Source organism: Crocodylus porosus, unplaced genomic scaffold (genome assembly GCF_001723895.1).
Source record: "Crocodylus porosus isolate Cpor-Errol unplaced genomic scaffold, CroPor_comp1, whole genome shotgun sequence".
Taxonomy (NCBI): Eukaryota; Metazoa; Chordata; order Crocodylia; family Crocodylidae; genus Crocodylus; species Crocodylus porosus.
In genome coordinates, this window is record NW_017728943.1 from 26,047,984 (window position 1) to 26,068,346 (window position 20,363).

Here is a 20,363-nt window from a genome sequence, read left to right on the forward strand (position 1 = left end):
CTGCCAACTGTTGTCTTCATCTGGTACCTGCCTCACTTGTAAAAACTGAAGTTAAAAAGGCACAAAATACTTCAGCCTTCTCCGAATCATCTGTAACTTCTGCATTTTGTACTGTTTCTCAAGTTTTCCTTACTTGCAACATACTTACAGAATCCTTTAGTGCCTTTTATATCCCTTGTCAGCTGCATGTCAAATCATGCTTTGGCCTTCCTAATTTTTTCCTTCCATGCCCGTGCAATACTCTTATACTCTTCCCTTGTTCTATGACCAATGACAGCCGTTTTTCCCAAACAAGGTCCAAAATTAGTTACCCCCTTAGTTATACCCTCAACTTCCAGGACACATCCAGTAAGTTTCCAACATGTACAGCTGACATTTTATACTTTGCTGCATTATTCTTCCAGTAGATACTAGGGAAGCTGAAATACCCCATTAGCATTCTTTCCTAAGTTTTAAATACTTTTGTTACTTGCTTGAACAATGTCTCATTCACCTCTTTCTCCCTACTTGGTCTTCTATAGCAGACCCCCCCCCATCATATCATCACTAGTGTTCTTTTCTGCCTTTATTGTTATTCATATGCATTGAGAAGTGTTTTCTTCCTTCTGAAGCTGGGACAAACACATATTCTTGACATATGCTACAATTCTTTTATTTAGCCTCATCCTTCTGAAATGAGGTATACCACCCTTCAATGCTGGGTTTTTTAAACCTACTATGATGTTACCATTCAGCAAGTTTCAATAGTCATTGTTGCTGTTTAATACCTACCCTAAAAGCAAGGGGTTCCGGTTATTGCTAGATTCAAAATTTTGGGTAGAATGATTCAGTCACTCTGACCTAGTTAAAAGAGTCCATACAATACATTTTTAACTGGGACCAGAACACCCCTGTTCATTAAGTTCAGGTGTAGGCCTGCAGAACTAAAGAAAGGAACCACAACAACGCCCCCAGCAGCTGCATTCATCTTACACTTCCACTATATGTGCATGTATGTGTACGTGCACACATGCATGTATATTAGTTTTGCTCGTTCTCTGCTCTACATTGTTTCCTTTCTTACAGCAATTGTACAGACTTCTTAAGCTACTAAAATGACTTCATATACCTATGTAGCAGACTCAAAGATAACCTTCATGTACAGCACACAACATTAAACTCAAAACCCAGTAAGACTAACTAGATACCTGTTGTAACTTACATATACAAAAGTGCACACTTACAGGATATGTAAGGCATTTTTTATTTTTAGAACATATCTTTTTAATGCCAAAAAGTAACAGCCACTAGTAATTGTCACTTTAAATGCAATCTGAATACCATTGCAGACATAGCATACGAAGATCACCTACAGACATGGTTAGGTACACAGGTCATAAGATGTGCCAGTTGAAGATTACCACTTTATTTTTACATCTGGGTCAGACTGACATAGCTTTTTGACATTTAATTATTTTACCAAATAACCATGCCATTAAAACAAAGGCAAATGTACGTATATACTAGAACAAACTTATTGGAACTTAACATTTTTACATTACAGTTGGACAAACAGAAAAAGGCTTGTTCTCTAGTAAATTAACCAAATTTGTCCGAAATAAACCCTACCCCACACACCCATATTGTCTACCTTGTATTGAAAAAAATTACAGATGTTCTTAATAAAAAGGCACATTTGGCAGCTACTAAAACTGGCATGCATCTGGCACAGGATTTTTTTCCCTTTCAACCTTTCAGTCACCTGGAACATGACTTCATATTTGTTTGTAAGGGAGTCAAGTGTGACCTACCCTTAGTTCACTTGATTTGCAACTTTGCAGCAGTTGGCTACTTAATGCACTGTTTTTTTTATTAAAGGCAAAAGGGAAACTTGCTCACAGTTGACAGAAAAATGCACTTTAAGGTTTTTCTTCTTTAAAAAAATGGAAAATAAGGCATGAAATTTACAAACTAAGTTACAAGTGCTTTTGGCTTAGAACTGTACTGGGCCACATGTTTCTTTCCTTACCTAACAGAGCTAAAAAAGACTTCAGCCCATGCATCAAACATTCTGAAATGACACTTCAACAGTTAAAATAAGATATTTAAAGAGAAAAATCTAAGAAGCTGCCAACATTTTTTATTTACCCTATTCAAATGGATTTTTCAGCAAGACTGTGCTTGTTAGCTGAAAAGGTATTCACCTTGAGAGGGGGGCAAGGTGCAAGTTTTACATACTGCAGGCCAAGTTTTAAGGAACACCGTTACAATTCTAAGACAAACATTCATAAATGAAGGGCTTTTCCTAACTGAGTTTAAATGCAGAACCACTAGAATCATCAGTACCAAAGGCTGCTTACACACCTGCTATGCCAGGTCAAGACTAGAACTACAGCAGACACCTCCTTGTCTTTATGATGCCACAGGGTCTGTAGCAAAACAAGTGCATTTAATCAGCCCTTGTGGTACAGAATACACTTCCTTGAATATAACATAATAGAACCATCTCTTTCAAAAGCACATCAAGGACCTGGGTCCAAAACCCACTAACATGAGTGGAAAGATTCCCATAAATTTCAGTGAGTTTTGGATCAGTTGCAACAGAGTAAAAATGATACTGGAGCTTATTTCTAATAAGGAAAGTCTAATTTAAGATGTCACATACTAAAAGCAAGACACATGGACACGCACAATTCTGATAACCTAAAACTCAAGAGAAGAGGCCAATAAGTAACCATAAACCGATTTCTCTTGAGACATGGGCCTCTCTACCTTGTAAAGTAAAGTGACAGTTAAGCAAGAATTTAGAAACAATCACAAGAGCTCACCCTAGAAGTGATTGTTAGTTTATGGCATGGTATTGATTCTGAAACACAGGTCAGGTTTTCTCCAAGACAACACAGCAAAATCATATCTCGATTATTGAACACCATGACAGCTGTACTTACCACCTAGTGACCAGGCAGGGAATTAACTAACTTTTCCTTGCATTTTATTATAAACTGATTTGAAATAAAATGTGCAATGCTAGAAATACCAGCTTTACCTAGACATGGAGGACTTTTTTTTTTAAACAAACCTATCCAAGTGATTGTTTTTATTTCTTTAAAAATGAATTTATGGTTATTATCCTACACCGTTACACTGCATTTTAAATCAAGGAGGGAGGTAATTTAGAAATGGCTTAAATATTGCAGTGTAAAAGCACTGTTGACCTCCGTTCATTGAAGGCCTCCATTTCTCACCCTCCCCAGTGTAAGCACCCAGCAGCTGAAGAACAGCTTTTCGTAGCAGTATATGCTGTCTTTTGAGCAGTGTCAGACTTTAGTCTGGGGTCTACAGCAATGCACCAATCTAATTTAGGCAGTGCTAGGCCAACACTGAAGCATGTTTCATCACCCCCTGCTATTTTTCAAGTCATTTTACCAACTCCCTGGCCAGCGTGAATAACAAAATATGATCCCATTTTCTCTGCCTGCATTTAAGGATATTTGTTTTGCCATCCTAGGCACATCAGTCACCAGTACAAACATGGCCAAATGAGAAATTCAGTGCTAAAAGAATTATTTCTCGCAAATTAAACTGACAGCGTATGAGACAAGCCAGTGCTTTGCATCTGTGCTCTAGACCAGCATTTCTCAACCCATGGGTCACAAGAATATGTGAGAGTTGCGACTAAACTTTAAAAATGGACCAACACACTTTAAAAATAGATTCTCCTTTAAAGGAGAAAAATGTGGGAAACTGTGGCTTCTCTCTTGCAGGCTGGAAGACTTCCAGCCTGTAAGAGTCTGTTTGGGCCCCCCACCCCCTCACCCACTGCTGCACACACTGGGGTGTGGAGGTCTGGGGGCAGTCGGTCAGGACAGGCCATAGATGTTTACAAATGAGTCCCGGTACAAAAAAGATTGAGAACCACTGGTCTAAACTTCTAGCCTAGATGCAAGGGATCTGGTTGTTTTTTAGTCTCGTCTTTCATACTTTGTCAGTGAGGGAGTGTTCCTTGCACTGATGAACACTGACACCTTCTGCATGACACAAGGATGGTACTGCACTGTAAAGGGAATTTAAATGCTCATTGTGTAGTGCTTGATTTCCTCATAATTAAGGACTTTGGATCCTCAATGCAACTTGGAAGGAAGGTGGCATTATTCCAATTTCACAAAAGGGAAATCGAGGCACAAATAAGATTTAGTAACTCCTGCTAGAACCCACAAGAAGTCTGTACCTGAACCAGGAGCGGAACCTGGCTCTCCTGTACTCCAGTCCAATGACCTAATCACTGGACCATTCTCCCTTCCTAGCAACCATGATTCTGAGCATATAGAACAGGAGATAAGAGCTTGGGCATCTGGCGTTGAGGGAGAACTCCTCTGGAAAGCCATCAGTTTTTACAACTTTCCCGTGGTTATTCATTTTCCTTTGTTATATCTGAAGCACTAGCAACTCTACATTGCCTGCAGGACAGGGTTGGATAAAGCGCACATGTCAAAGTCCTCCTTTGAAGCTGAGTTTATCAATCTTACAAATAAAGAGGAGAAATACCATTTTTTTGCCAGGAAAATGGTTTAAAAAATAGATATAAACCTAAAGCTACACAAACAAATTCTCAGTATCTGGCTACAACAAAATTTGCTGCTTAATGCTGATGAAAGCTAAACATCTTCTGAAATGTAAAGACCATGTTCTAGTATGATGGAGCACATTTCACTGATCTAATGGCACTGTAAAAAGTTACTCAAATGGATTTCCAGCATGACTACTTGCTCTAGGAAAACCATTGTTAATGACACGGCTTTCTGGGTTGCTGAAATGTATTTGTATCAAAGAAGAAACATGATGGAAATTTACTATGACCCATGAGCCTTATTAAATAAAGATGAGATACTGCACACTTCACAAACATTACTGTAGTGGAGAATAATAAAACTTCTTTTCTTCAATAACTGGCATGCATTATTGTCACAGTATTGTTTAGAATCAGAAGAGCAGTACACAGGTTTATGGATAATCCATGTCATGATATTTATGAAGGTAAATGCTCTGTCATGTACATTTCTGACACAGTAAATAACTACTGTAAAGATTAGATTTTTTTAAGACAAAGTTTGAAATTCTATAGCACACTGCATACATGAGATAGGGGAAGTTTTAAAATGTATACAGTAATTCACTTTGGGAGACACCCAGCTCTTTCAATTCTAACTAATCTTTGTTTCACAGCCCACAACTCAATTTTTCTTTAAACTGTTATTTATTACTAAAATACATATACTGAACTAGGAAAAAATGCGTACCACAACATGTGCTTTATCCCCTTTTCAGTGTTTAACTGAAAAACTGAATTGTACATTTGTCGTTGTAATAATTTAAGGTACGTCAGCGAAACAAATATCTGTCTCTATTTCAATTAAATTAAAAACAATCTGCAAGTATATTTATGCAACATTCACTATATACATGATTTACGCAACTTCAAGGCAATTCTATGTATGCTGATTAATCTATTATTAGTAAAACATGACTATAACTATGGAAAATGGCCAGCAAGTGCTCCTTTCACAACAAGTGATGGTGTTTTCATGGCGTGATTAAGTACAGCTAAAAGCCATGAAATGGATTATCAGTAAACCTTAAAAACAATGGAGATATCCTAGCATAGATTAACAGTCTCCTAAATGTAGTAGTATAGTTACTTCAGACAATAGTGCTGCTGTTTTCATATCTGCTGTCATTTTAATGACATAGGACTTTAATCTGCTCTAGTTAAAGAAAGCAGTAATTACACATTTATGCTTCCTGGCAAAAATTTTTTTGAACTGGCACCATAATTTCATAAAATAATAATTAAGTACCTCTTTGGTGAGACCTAGGTACCCACACTATTCGTTGCAACAATTTGTAAACAGGACCGCAATGCAGTGCTATGCCTTTAGTCTAACACAGTTAGGTACCACGGATCTTCCTCACAGTCCTTTTCATGATTTTGGGACAGTATTTGAAAGCAGGGAGTAAAAGCAAAGGGAAGTTAAGGAGGATACAAAGTTCCCTGTTTGAGATTTTTTTTTTTTCTTTCCAAAAGTGCATAATTTTTTCATTCTAATAACTGGGTCACTGTATGGGACTGATGCACACAAAACTATGTTTTCCATTCTGTCCTGGACATTAGAGATCATTACACAAAAGACACTCTCTTCTCATTGGCCAGAGAAGTCCCTCAAGTCTGTTTTCTGGTACAATCAGTTGTCCAATTACTCTAGAACAGTGTCCCATGTACTAAAATAGGAACTTCAAGTCCATCAGTTGCTTTGTGATAACGTCTGCTTTTGTGATTCAGTTTCTGCATCCTGCATTTCAAATTTATCATAAGAGTTTTTAGTGTTTGGTGTACACATCCTAACTCCTTGGCGCCAGCAGATTCAGTGCATCCATTGCCAGCAACAGACATAGCGCCAGGGAAACGCAACTCCAACAGCAAAGACTAACTCAGGAGGAGTGGGCGTTCTCCAGCAAAGGTGGTCCGTCTCGATGCATCGATGGATGCGTGTGCTCCCTTTTATAAGTTTTTGGAGGAAGCTTTGGGATATGTTGAGAAGTGCTTTGTCGTGGAGGAACAGGTGGCCCAGTAACAGGATGGAGGTCCACATCTTGCGGTATCAAAGGAGGTGATGGCAGATGTCTCCGTGCTACATGTGGAGAAGGAGTTTGAGGGGGTGGGGGAGTAAATGGAGAGGGACTGTTTGGAAAAAAGGTATTGCCGAGTTCACTTTTTCGACCTAAAGGTGGGGGCTGGAGGTGTAGTGGTGAGCTAGAGAAGACATCTGGTGTTCGCACAGGTTCTCGCGGCGGTAAAACAGGAGGGCTTTCAGGGGGGTCTGATATGGAGGTCCGATCTGGCACCGAGTACCTTGGCGAATACACTTTTGAGGTGGGTTGTCTTGGAGGAATTGCTGGTGGACTGTCCATATGTGCAGAAGTAATCTGGAGAAGATAAACATTTAATTAGATAGCTATTACTTAAACAGCAGTAGCCCGTGAAGGCCTCAATCAGGATGAGGGCTCAGCTGCATTGTTACATGCTATACAAACACAAGTTATCCAATCAAAACCTGGAGTAACAATAAACAAGTGTGAAACAACTTAGAAGAACTGGGGAGGAAGAACAAGTGAAACTGATTAAGCAAGGCAGCAAGTGGGTGGAGCTGACTGGAGCTGGAAGATGCAGGCTCCTCTTATGGGTATGGATGGTGAGGGGTCAGTCAAAAGTAGAGATGGGGAAGCGGGAATGCATCAGGGGGCTGTCATGAGGTGACTGCATAGCCATGGCTGCAAAGAAGAGAAGATGCACGGGAAAGGCTGCAGAAAGGACTGGGGGCTGCAAGAAGCAGACTGGCTCAGTGGTCAGAGCAACAATTCCTGAGGAAATTCCAGCTCAGCTGTTTGATCAGGTGCTGGGGTGCCCATCAGTCCTTGAGCAAGAGCCCAGAGAGTGAGTAGGAATACAAAGCACTTTTTGTCTAGAGAACAAGGGATTAGGGGGGAAGAGCAGAACAGGCTAATGCTCTTCAAGGGGGCAAACAAAACAATATTCTGTCCTGAAGACTGAAATAATGAGATCAAAGTGGGATTTTTCAAAACCACTTAAGTGACCCAAGAGTGCAAATTTCATTGAAGGCAAAGGAGGTTACAGTGAACTCTGCCACTGAAAACAAAGGGGAGTAGGATCTCCACTAGGGCTAGGGACAGAAATTACACACTGGTTCAAATCCATAACAACAGAAGTTCAGTGCACACAAACAGCTTTCAAATAGCAAAAACTGGTTTAAGATAAACCTGGATGGATGTAGTATCAGAATTAACTGATTTAGGTTAAATTGGTTTATTTAACTTCTGTACCAGATCCCCTCCAGATTCAAGTTAACTTACAGTCCCCCAGCATCCCAGGATGCTTTGCACCTCCCCCAGCCCCCCCCCAGTCACAGGGTGGGTGGGCTAGCCTTGGCCCAAGCTGTCTGCTCCAGTTGAGCAGGGAGGTGTGCTTGAGCTCCCCCGACTTCTGGCCTGGGCCAGAAATGCATGTGGCTGCATTTCTGGAATCAAAAGTAAATGTCTTGTTCACTTGTTTATTGGTTCAATCTAAGCAGCATACACTAACCTGAAAAGATTGAATTGATTCAGCCTTGGACTTTCTGACTGCCTGTATTTAGCCTAGGTGGCTTGGGGGAAAACCAAGTAAATCACACTTTAATTCTATAAGGCCCTGAGCACTTCCCCAAAGAAGTCAAGAGGCCTCTGCTCCAGGTGCAGAGGCAGGCCCGAGTCATGATCAAGGGCCAGGCACACATATGCAGGGAGAGGAAAGATTGAACAGTATGTTGGACAAGAAACTGAGGCAGACAGCGGAGGCTCAACACATTTTGCTGAAGCTCTTGGGGCAGACACACTCCAAAAACTTGTCACATTACGGCTGTCTTTCCTCCCTTCTCCTCCCCACATCCCCTTTTAGGATTATCTTGCTGGACAAGGAGGGCTGCCTGAAGCCACAACTTCTCCTAGCAAAAGCTGGGACAGGAACACAGGAGCTCTGAGCCTGGGTAATGAAAAGCATTCCAAGCCCTAACTTTAGATCCCTTTCATACTATTACAGTTGGTTTTTTGACCCCACTCTGGTCAGAGGTCTGTCTTTTTGCAGGCTTAAGAAAACAAGTACATACTCTTCCCATCCAATCCCATTTTGTTGAAAGCTGTTTCCTCACTTCACAGACACCCTGTGTTACCCTCGTGATAATATGCATCTCACTATTTCCCAAATATATATATTCAGAGTTTGTTTATTTACCTTTGATGGGGAGGATTCTGCTGGGGCAGATTCTGGTCGTCTCCGTGGAGGAACGGGAGGGGGAACAGGCGTTTCATCAGAGCTTTTGTTGAAGCTTATGGATGATACTGAAGCAGATCCTGATGAACATTTAAAAACAAAAGCTTGAAGATGACTGCACTTTATACCCCTTTTGTTATGTTTTTCTGCTCGCCTTTAACAACAGTTCAGTACATAATTGTTAACTTGTACTGAAGCATGCATAACAAATAAGTGTGAATGGAGGGGAGATAATTCAGTAAAACCAAACCAACCAATGCCCACCAACTAGCACCAAGCCACTTGTAAAGCATAAAAATATTTTTAATCACTCTGTTTAATTTCACACAGGGAACTTGAACAGAAAATCTCTTTCTGGCATCTGAGCAAACTGCTGTATTACATTAGGATTTTCTCACTCTTCTCTACTCCCCAAAAATACATATGGAGACTGAAGATGCTTGCATTACAGCAGCAGCATAAGGACTGATGTAAGCCTGAAGCTTAATGATGCAGAAAGAACTTCTTTTGGGGAAGGATGAGCCCAAAGACTAGGACTCAGTAGATCAAGGGTCAGTTTCCCAGTTTTGGTACTAGACTGCAGCGTGACTTTTGCTGTGGGCAAGCCCATTCCTTTCTCAGTGCAAAAATGGGGCTAACATTATAGATGCTACTATGAAATCTTTGAGATGCATGGATTTAAACAAGCATTTAAAAACTTAGCATTATTAGAAATACTTTACAGAGCATGCAGTCTTCTTTAGCTGATAGAGAATGGAGAAGAGGCTGAGGTACTGACTCATTTACGCATAAGTGCTGCATTTAGCAGAAGGCAGGATAGTATATAAAAGTGTTATTTAAATTTCACTTGAACCTTATGCTTTCTTTCCTTTAAAAAAAAAAAAGACTGACATTTAGTTGAGCCCAGGTAAGTAGGTCTGGCACTGAGTAAGGTAACAGAGCTCCATTACCCTCACTATGCAGTACAGACCAGTGCCAAGCACATACACCACAAACTTTCCAGGTGATCCTTATTTTGCTAAAGCAGAAGTTTAGGTTTTGCTGCAAGAAGCAGGCTGACAGCACATTCCACAGCCACTAATAATCTACTCCCCTTTCAGCATTCTGCTCTGACAATCGTTCTGCAGGGATTTTAAATATCACACAAGCAAGGCTCTTAATTCTACGCTATTCCTTATTTGACAATCATTTTTAAGTTAACATTAACCAAAGTAAAAATGCACTGAGACTTGCTGTCCATACAAAGAGACAAAAGTGTATACGGATATAATCACTTCTGAAGAAGGAAATGTGTTCGTGCCAGAAATAATTATTTAAGACCATTCTTGGATTTAGCACCTACTTGAATGGAAAGGACTTGAAGGGTCCGAGTCAAATACACTGCAGGCATCTGTAGTGCTAGAAGTGGCAGATGCTGGGGGTGGGGTCAGAGGTGTTCGTGGAGAATTGGGTGCAGATGCTGTACTTTCTGTTTCACTCTCAGGGATGCGACTGTAACTAATTTTTCTTGGCTCCTGTTGCAGTGGCGTAGGATGTCTCATGGTACCTGGTCTTGGGTTTGAAGGACGAACACCTGGAGACTTGAGGGGATAGCTGTATTTTTTTGGCTGCAAAGACATCGGGTGATAAATATCAGTTACATATCTTGTAGCAGAATAAAAATAGACCTTTACAAGTCAAGTTACCTTCTCCCCATCACAAAAGTTCATATAGTTTCATCTCAATGCTAATCAGTTCTTAAACAAATCTTGCTACATTGTTGAAAGCACAGCTTTAAAGAGTCTATTAAGAAAGAATAAAATCTGAATACTAACAAATCTTGGTGGAGGCTTGGAATTTCGTGGCTCAATTTCCAATGACTTGTTGAACAGATAATCTGTGAATTCTTTCTCCATGCTACTTCCCATTGGATTCAAATTTTCAAAAAACCTCTGGAATACAAGTAAAAAGAGTACAGAATAAGCTACTTTTACAGGCTGGGTTCTAATGGCTTTATTATACAGTTGTCAAAGGTTTCAGGAGGAATACTAGGTAAGCAGTTTTAACTGAGAAAACAATCAGTAATGATCTCACTTAAACAATCAGTAACAATATCAAATATAATTGTTGTTTGTCCCACTATTCCCATTACCTTGACAAATCTCTTCAACTGACGACACACAGAAACCCCAAGGGTCTGCAAGGACTCCAGTGAAACCTTACATAATCCCATTTCTCATTACAACACATTACAGCGAGGGAACGTAGCACTTCTAGCACATGCACATAACAATGGAATTAAAAATATGGTACAAAACCAGTTCAAATGAAAGGATTCCTTTTCTTTTTACAATTTGGAATAGCTTCAAAATGGAGGGCTGGAGTCACATTTTTATGTTGTAAAAAGGAAAGTTACCTCTAAATTCTAACTTTTAGAGACCCAAACAAAATTTTTGCTCAAGAGACCAACCAGTTCCAGAGAAAAGCTGACTGGAAATCCCTTACTTAAATTTTTTACTCCTTTTGAACAGTAGCATGCCAGATACCCACATCTGGCCAGCACATGCTTCCAGCTGTTTTTATCAGTTTCTGAAAGTATTGCAAGGAAGCAAAAGCCCCCAAAGCACATCTGTGTATTTATAAAAATAGATCAGTAATAATTTACAGACCCTAGAGGATGTCAGTTTGAATGCTAAAAAAAAAAACACCATATCAAAAGAATCCTTGCCATTTTAGGGAGGGCTAGAGGGAAAAGGAAGTGTTGCTGTACCTTTAGGAAGCAGAATATAAGAACCTAGCTCCCGTCCCTTAAAGAAACTGAATGCCAGAGTCTCAGCCTTGGAAATCCAACAGTTCAAGCTGGCACACATTTAAAAATGGAAAATGAAGATAACTTTGCAACAAAGTTATCAGAGCAAGGAGACCATCTATAGAAGGAGTGGGCAAAATGACCTGCAGGCTACATCTGGCCTGACAACTGATCCTATCCAGCCTGCTGGCTGCCACTGGGAATCTCTGCCCCTTCACCCCCGATTCCCTCGCCTGACTAGCTTCCTGGATGGGGTGTAACGCAGTGCGTCAAGCAGTCATCCAACCTGCTCACCACAATAGCCATTGCCACTGCAGAGCTGCTCAGCCCAGGGCAGCACCCTCCCCTCACCCCCCTCAACTTTCTTGATGTGGTGCAGCAGCTCAGTGTGGCAAGTGGCATGGCTACTCAGTGTACTGCACTGTGCCCAACCCCATGTGGAACCAGCTGCCAGTGGCTGTGATGCTAGGACTGCACAGCACAAAACAGGAAGCTGGTGGGGGGGAGGGTTTGGCAGGGGGAGGTGGAGAAACAGGAATTTGCACGCTGCATGGCCTGGCCTTGGCTACAGCAGAGTAGAATGGCATGGAGCGCAGGCCTCTCTCAGGCTCCCAGAGGCAGCCAGATAAAACCAACTTCCCCCAGAACAGCTCACCAAAACTTCTTAAGTGGCTCTCCAGCCCAAATAATTGCCCATCCCTGGTATATGGGAAAGATGGCTATGTAGGTTATCACAGACCATCTAAACCGAATGCAGTGAATATAGATCTGATGAAGACCAAATCCATTAAAGATCACTGGGAAACAGGCAACAGCACAAAGGGGAATGGTGGAAAAAAGGCAAATTCTGAAAAGAGCTTTTCTACCAATGCCAATAAGGAACCCATTAGAATATACTGTAAACAGAGACTGGGACTTTGGTACCTGACAGCCGCCACATCTTGTTCACTGCTATTACTGCGTTCCAACAGCTCTCTCTAGGACTTTATATCCAAGAGTGAGAAGCTTGATGTTAGCAATAAATTTACTATCAACTCTAAAACATACCTTTACAACTCACCACAAAGTATCCTCAATATTTGGATATATAAAAATGATGCCACTTACTCTGATGTCAAATTCCACTCTTAAGCAGTAGGGCTGGTTCTGGTACTGCTGTATCTCCCCAGTGATTTCAGCTACTTTCCTTCGCTTGCTGAAGTTTATTAGGTCTTTTCCATGACGTTTTAGAAATTCAGGGTTGCCTTCTTCTGTTTTCAAGATGTTTGTCAAATAAATTCCTATAACAGTGCACAGAAGAAAGATTACGATTTCACAGTACAAAACAAGGAGAAAAAAAACCATGGTTAAAACAGGAAGAAGGCAGCGTAGGCTTGTACATTATACAGTAACTAAATCAGAGATAAGCTATACATTTCCGATTTAGAATACATCTGAATCTATATCAAAATAGGTATTGACATCTTTGACTTGAAATAGGAAAGTCTGTTAAAGAACTGAACGTAAGTAACGCAGTTATTTAGTGACAATTTTCTCTGTGGGACTCACTGACAGAATTGTGCCAAATTTCATGTAAGGGCAATATATTGAACTTTTAAACATGTCTTTCCTTGTAAACTGCCAGGTTGCATAATATGAAACTCAAAATAAAAAAAATCATAACATGAAAATATATCAAAAGTCTGAAAAATCAATCCACTGCTCATGAAGCTCATGCCACCTATATTGAAGAACGAAAATCTAAGAGTTTGAGTTTCACAAGATAATGAGATTTCATGCATCAGAGGAAGCCTAAGAGTCTTCTCACGAGCACCCTTTTTCCCAGAGCCACAAAGCCCTGGGCAACTCACATCCACATCACTTTGAGATTAGGTGTAAAACATGTTATGTTAGGTTTTGCCCATGACATTAACTCATGATGCAGCAGTCTCCTCTACTGGCCTCAGAAACATTTAACAGCATAGGGAGTAGAGAAAGAGCACACACCTCTCAGCAAAACACAATGTACCCCAGTTTGAAAACCAGTGCCCTGTGGCAAGTTTTCACAGCCAATTGTATCTGAGAGGTCCAGCTCAGATGCATTCATTTTGCCCAAGCCCAAAAAGCCATCACCATCATTATTCCAAGTCCTTGTTTGAAAATTGCTTGCAACAAGAGAACACTGCCAGAGTTGGAGACTCAGTGGCAAGCTTATCAGCAGGGATACTGGTTTTCTCCAATTAAAAACTGCAAATTCTCTGATTAAAAATTCTAAGTTTTCTGATAAAAAAAAGAAACTCCGTGATAAAAATTAAAGGCCCCCCACAGCCCTGCTGGTGCCCCACATTCCCCCCCCCATAGCCTTAACAGCCCTCCTGATGCCCCTCACAACAGCCTCCCAGACCCACAGACAGACACAGAAGTGCACACAGACACTGACACCCACCCCAGCAGGTAAGTGTGTGTGGAGGGAAGAGGCAGGGCAGGGCGGGGGAAAGGGAAGGTGCTGGGGGATAGATTAAGAAGGTGGGGAGTGTGCCCCTGTGCCCACTCTCAGGAGCAGAGCCGGGGGCTGAGGGTAGGGGTGCCAATCTGCAGGCTGCATACATGCCGGCCAGCCTGAAAGGGTTCACACGTGGAGGCTGCCACCGCAACTCTGCCACTGCACCCTGCACTACCTTCCCACGGCAACCTGCATGGCTTTGTGGGCCAGTGGAGCAGGGCATGGCAGCGCAGTGGCAACCACTGCTGCACAGCTCTGGGCATGGCTCCATTGTGGCAGCGGGAGGCTTTCTAGGCAGTGGCTGTCACCACTGGCACACAGCAGCCATTGCTACTTACCTGTGGGGCCACCCATGTCAGTGGTGATGGCCACTGTGTACAGAACCTGCTGCCACCACGGACCTGTGCCCGGTGCTGTGCAGCCAGCTGCATGGTGGCAGTGGCAGTGTGGTGGTGGCCATGGCCACCATGCAGTGCAAGATGGTGGTGGGGATGGCTGTGTGGCACCTGGCTGCCACCACACTGCTGTTGCCCCCTTCGGCTGGCCGCACAGCTCCGGGCATGGCTTTGCAGTGGCGTGCGGAGGTTTTGTAGGCAGCAGCTGTCACCGCTGGCATGGACCTGCAGGTAAGCGGCCGTGGCAGTGGCCACTGCAGAGCCAGCCATGAAGCTGTGCAGCCAGCTGCATGCCAGCCTCCTTGTCCCCCTCCCCTGGGCAGGCAGCATGTGTGCCCTGCTTCACTTACCCGCAAACCCCCCCGCATATGGGCACCCCTACCCTCACCCCCTGGCCCTGGTCTCAGCTGTGGTGTGCCACCTGAGGCTGGCAGCAGCACCTCCCCCCCAGTCCCTCAGCCCTCAACCATCTTCCCCAACTCTGCCCCACAGCAGCACTTACCTCTAGGCTCCAGGGCCAAAGGGCAAGTCTGAGCCTGAGCCCAGGCTTGGCTGCCTCAGAGGCTCAGGCCCTGCCTTTCCCCCTCTCCCACCCACTCTGGGCAGGGCTGGGGATTTCCAGCCCTTTCTACAATCAGCTCTTGCAGGCTTGTTCCAGCCTCCAAAAACTCTTTGTAAAACCGAAGAATCCGCAGATTTCTCTGCTAAAAGGGGAAATCCATGGTTTTCTCCATTTTTCTGTGGGAAATGGAAAACCCATATCCCTGCTTATCAGTGAACTGGCTCAGAAGGAGACTGAATACAAAGTAGCACTTGGAGAGGTCAACTGTGGCAGTGTATACACATTCAAATATCTGGGAGAATTCTCCTAGGTTTGTTCTTGCGGTAGGAAAAAACTTAACCAGAGCCACAGGTACAAACATTCACTTGCTGAAGCCTTGAAAAGTGAAGAGCTTGCAGTGCTGATACTGCAGGTGGGGGAGGAGGGAGGGAAGGGTGCCCCTGTGCACACATTTCAGTGTGCTCTGCAGACTCCCTTAGTCTGCCTGGCAATAGATGGCAGCAGTGCATAGGGCAGTCCTGATAAGCTGCTTATGATCAGTCTGGGTTAGCCAGCGCTTCCATGCAGCACGATATGAGATTGTGAAGGGGACATGTTCTGCTCCGTGATGGAGCAGCGAAGTGCAGCAAGTAACACGTTATCTCCTTAAGGGAGGTGGGGGTGCGGGGGAGGGGGAAGGAGAGGGGAGGAATGCTGAAGGACTATGTTCTCTTCTGAGAGAAGCCACTGCATGCACAGACATTCACTCTCTTGGGAGTAATTTAACCTTGGTTATTCCCAGATTGTTGTTTATGAAAACTGCCACTCTAAGAGAAAAATAACGTGGAGCTTTACTTAGAACAAAGTTCCTTGCCTAACACTGCCATGATTTTTTCCTTTTCAAAAGGGTCCTTGGAAAAAAAAAAAATCCTGTTCTCTGAAAAAGACACTGGTCAAAGCAGGGTTATTTTTTAAAGCCCTGCACACACAGATATTGCATAAATATCCTCCCATGTGTTTGGAGAAAAAAAAATACCTTTTCTGAACAGATCCATTTTTTCAGGCCAATGTTTTAACATTTTGAAAAAGGGTTTTATAAAGGGAAGCTTGTTGCAACTGAAAGAGGAAGAGGCTGCTGCTTCTCTGTAACAGTACAAGCTTGGAGGTTTTCTGTAAAGAGTCTTAACCTCTTTTCACTGAAGTCAACATTAAAATTTTGCCACTGGTTTCAACTGGAGCAGGGTATTTCTTTTATATTTCTCATCTAGAATCAAACTTTCTTACCAAAGAAAGGCACACATGGAGGATTAATGGACCTGAGTTTTGCCAAGTATTTCTTATAGTGATCTTCACTCAACTCATGAGCTTCTTCTAAAATCTTCTTTTGACGACTTGGAATTTGCTGAAAAGACATACAGAAAGGTCAGTTAGAAAGGCTTGGTAGTCCAGTGGCCAACCATGAATTTGGGAACAACAGGTGTCACTAGCTTGTGGGACTATAAAGCCCAAAGAGGTTAAGTGATTTATCTAGTTTCCCATCTGTAAAATGGGAAACTAATAAAGAAAAAAAATACATTGGTGCAGAATATTCAACATTCTACAAGCCATTAAGGAATTTAAAGCCTTTAGAAATACTGTATAACACCAATATTATGAATGACAAATAACAAGGATTAGAAAGCCTTGATAATTCATCTTGCTGCTATAAAACAGGATTAACATAAGGTGTAAGAAAAGTCCATCTTATGTGAACAGCCCTCACTAAACAGGGCCAGAGAGCATTTCCTGGTTGAATCTCATTGGCACAGGGAAACACAAACAGCGCAGTTAGCTAAGGAAAGATTCAGAGCCCTTAGCTGTATGCAGACATCCATTTTTTTCATTTTTACTGAAACAAAAATGTATTGAGGTAAAAAAACAGCCCAGGAGTTGACTTACACAGATGTTCTTCCAGCCCCATGGCAGGAGAAGTTCACAGGCAAGCTCTCCAGTTTGGGGGTGGGGGGGCACTGCAGGGTTACTTCCTGGGCCACCCCAACTCTTAGAGCAGTGGTTCCCAAACTCTGACAGACTGTGGACCACCAATTTAAAACGATATAATCTTAAGTGCTACCAGCAAATTTTTCAGTTCAACATTATAAGTACAACCAGCAAATTTTTGTTATATAAAGTAAGTATAATAAATCTGTTATCTGCGTACCACTGGTGGTATGCGTACTAGATTGGGAACCACCGTCTTAGAGGATCCTCCTCATTAATTGGAAAGCCTGCCCTCTCCCTGCCTGGGAAAGGGGCTGGCTGCCAAGCAGCAGTTGGCAGCTGCTGAAAAGCAGCAACCGTCACAGACAGCCAAGGTTCGTGCCACAGGAGAATGCCCCTCTCCCTCCAATCAGGAGGCTGGGGGTGAGGTGTGGGGGGTCATTCCTCCCATGGTGGGAACCCTCCCAGATCTCCCCTGCAGAAGAATAACTGCCCTCCTTGCACTCTTATGGACTGACCCAGAGGAGTGCTGGAGGCAGGGGAAGAGTACTAAGCTACTGTTGCAAGGCTCCAGGAGCCTTGCCACAGGGGTACAGCAGCCTGTCTCTCCCTGTACTACTCCAGGCTGACCCAAAGCAGTGCTAAAGGAGGCTCTTGGTTCCATCACTCAGCTGAGCAGCAGGGGAGAGGGGACAAGGGGGGCGGGGGTAGAAGGGGCTGGGAGGCAGGCTTTGGAGGCTTTACCTAAGGCTGCCTCCAGACACCTCTGGCTTTTAAAATTGGTTCCTCTTGCTGCTCAGCTGTGTAGCAAAGGAATGGAAGGAGAAGCTGCTGTGGCCAAGAGCTATGCTTGCAAGAGCTGGGTGCTGCCAAGAGCTGGGCTGCTGTCTGTATCAGCTTTTCAACTGCCACCTGAGCAGTGGGGGGAGACAAGGGGAAGCCATGGGACAGTGCCTCAGCAATGCCCAGGAGACAAGCAGAGGCTGTAGAGTGGTGTGGTGTGGCAAAGCCCTTGCCTGTTTCTCACTCTAGGGTGCAGGTGGGGCTGTTCCTCCCCTCCCCTCTATTAAACAGGGAAGGGGGGGGGAAGAAACAGGGGGAAGCAATTGCCTTTGGGCCCAGCACTGCAGAACTGGACCCCAGACGCCTGGTGCTGCCAGCTTCTGCCCCAGTACTAGGATCAGCACTGGATCCAGGGCACATGGCCTGGGGCTCCTCATGGGTCTGGAAATTTAGCAGCAGAGGAGCACTGCCACTGCCCCCCGCAATGCCAAATTTTCTGGACTTGTGGGGAGCACCACGGGGCAGCTGACATGGTGCTATGGGCTGATCACCTCTAGTCTATACCAGGATGGCATCATGCCCCTGCCCACCCATATCCACAGGTACACTCCAAACCCAGAAGTGGGACAGTGAAGTCAGTCCAGGTTTGAATCCTGTAGCCAATTTCAAGCCCTCAATCTCCAGCATGCTTGTTAGTGGCCTCCCAGTATTGTCCCTGAGTGGGCTCACCAGCATACTTCTGGGCTGGCATATGCCCACTTAGGAACATCTTGGCCAAGACATGCTGTTGCTGCAGTATGGACAAGCCCAAATGAACCCTTCTGGCACCAGGAGACTATTTCCTGTTGTCTTCAGATAGAAGATTCCTCCACTTTCCCCAGGAACTACACTGATTCTTATGCTTTTCCATTAATCTGATTTTTACTTCCCATCTTATTAGCTGTTTCATCCTTGGAATACTAACTTGAAGATGCTAGTCATTTTTTATACCTCAGTGTCTGCCTGTCTTGGTCTGCAGTGAATCTGCTTGAGACCCAAGACTGAAATCTTCAGCTGCACTGGAAGCCAGGAAGACATTTACAGCTCTACCTTACACTTTACTTCGCTCCTTTGTAGGGAACTTTGCCTTCGTTGGGGAAAGCAGAAATATGCAACACACTTATTTTTGTAGTACAGTGCCTATTCTGCCAGAATATTTGCTCTTCCTGCTTTATTGCCTAGGTATGTAATCTGGCTGCTTGCCCACATAGGGCAACCTATCCTGCACACTATGCTACAGAGCCTCGGTTGAACTAAGTCATGACTGTTTGGACCAGTTGAGAGGACAAAGCTTGCACAATACAAACATAGCTAGGGATACAACATCTGGAGATCTGCTGTCATAACTTGAAGTTTAGTATGCACCTGGAAAGGCACACAATTGGATTTTCAAATATGTACTGATAATTCACTTTCCAACTAACCTTAAAGAAAAGAAAAAAACCCTCCACAAAGCTTGTTTTACCTGTGTAAAACTTACCAAAACTCAAGTTACAAGTTTTAACTGCTTTTGTATTAGTCAAAAAGCCTAACAGCTGAAGAAAGCTAAGAAACTATTTTTTTTCCTTGCCTGAAAAATCCAAAGTGGCTTAGATTAAGTCTTTGCCATGCCTGGTTTTTCCTCAGACCTGACAAATGCCCTGCATTTGGAACTTGTTTAAGTCTATCCCAACCATGTAGTTGATCCAATGAAAAAGATCACCCAAAGAAATCTTTGCCTCTTGCAAGGTGACTGAAAGAATTTAATTTTCCAGAAATATTCATCTCTGGTCAGAAATTATACAAATTGCAGCCCAAAAGACAAATAGGTTATTATGGAAACTATTAACACAATCTTTAACCATACTACTTGCTTCTTTCGACTAATAAGCCATGAGAAATATATTTACTTTTCCCATAATCTTTCCTTTTGTTTTGAGTATTAACCAGATCTTATCCTCCATATATTTCTATTTGCTTTTAAATATTTTTTAATAATTATGAACCTATGTATTGAAGTTTCTCCTCCTCTTCTTGAGAAACTGCTTTGACTCTGCCTTTCACAGTTTTCTTCCTACTATCTACCTTTCTCTCCTTTATTCTTTCACTCATTTTCTGCTTTTTCCCCCCCCTCAGTCCTTGCAGTTTGTTCTGTTTCTTTTGATTGGTACACTGCCTGCGCGTGGACATGGTGAACATCAGGTACAACAGAATGGTACTGAAAGGAGATATCTAAAGGAAAAGGATGTTGACCTAACTTTATGCTTGTAAGGAAAAAGCTGAAAACATCTTGTCCTACCTCAAACGTGTGATCCAGTCTATACACAGGTGAGGAGTTCATAGCACTGACAACCTCAAGGACACCATTGAAGTTGTTCAGCTCTTGAAAAACTTGCAGGATCTCAATTATCCGACTTACTACAATTGCTCTTTCCTCCAAGTTTTCTGTTTCTATGATGCATCTAAGAATACAAGCAGAACACCTAATTTTGCAAAAACAATAATTAAGTTATAGCACA

General features: G+C 42.9%; 1 protein-coding gene across 1 annotated transcript in view; it reads right to left on the reverse strand.

Moving 5' to 3' along the window:
- Nucleotides 1-6,036: 6,036 nt before the first annotated feature.
- The window catches only part of SOS1 (SOS Ras/Rac guanine nucleotide exchange factor 1), a 70,389-nt gene continuing 56,062 nt past the window's right edge, over nt 6,037-20,363 (reverse strand). The window contains exons 16-22 of the mRNA XM_019549057.1: nt 20,144-20,306; nt 16,348-16,465; nt 12,753-12,925; nt 10,672-10,788; nt 10,200-10,464; nt 8,819-8,937; nt 6,037-6,960 (exon numbers count right to left, since the gene is read on the reverse strand). Coding sequence (XP_019404602.1) covers nt 6,466-6,960; nt 8,819-8,937; nt 10,200-10,464; nt 10,672-10,788; nt 12,753-12,925; nt 16,348-16,465; nt 20,144-20,306 — 1,450 coding nt within the window. The 3' untranslated portion in view covers nt 6,037-6,465. The remainder of the gene's footprint in view (nt 6,961-8,818; nt 8,938-10,199; nt 10,465-10,671; nt 10,789-12,752; nt 12,926-16,347; nt 16,466-20,143; nt 20,307-20,363) is intronic.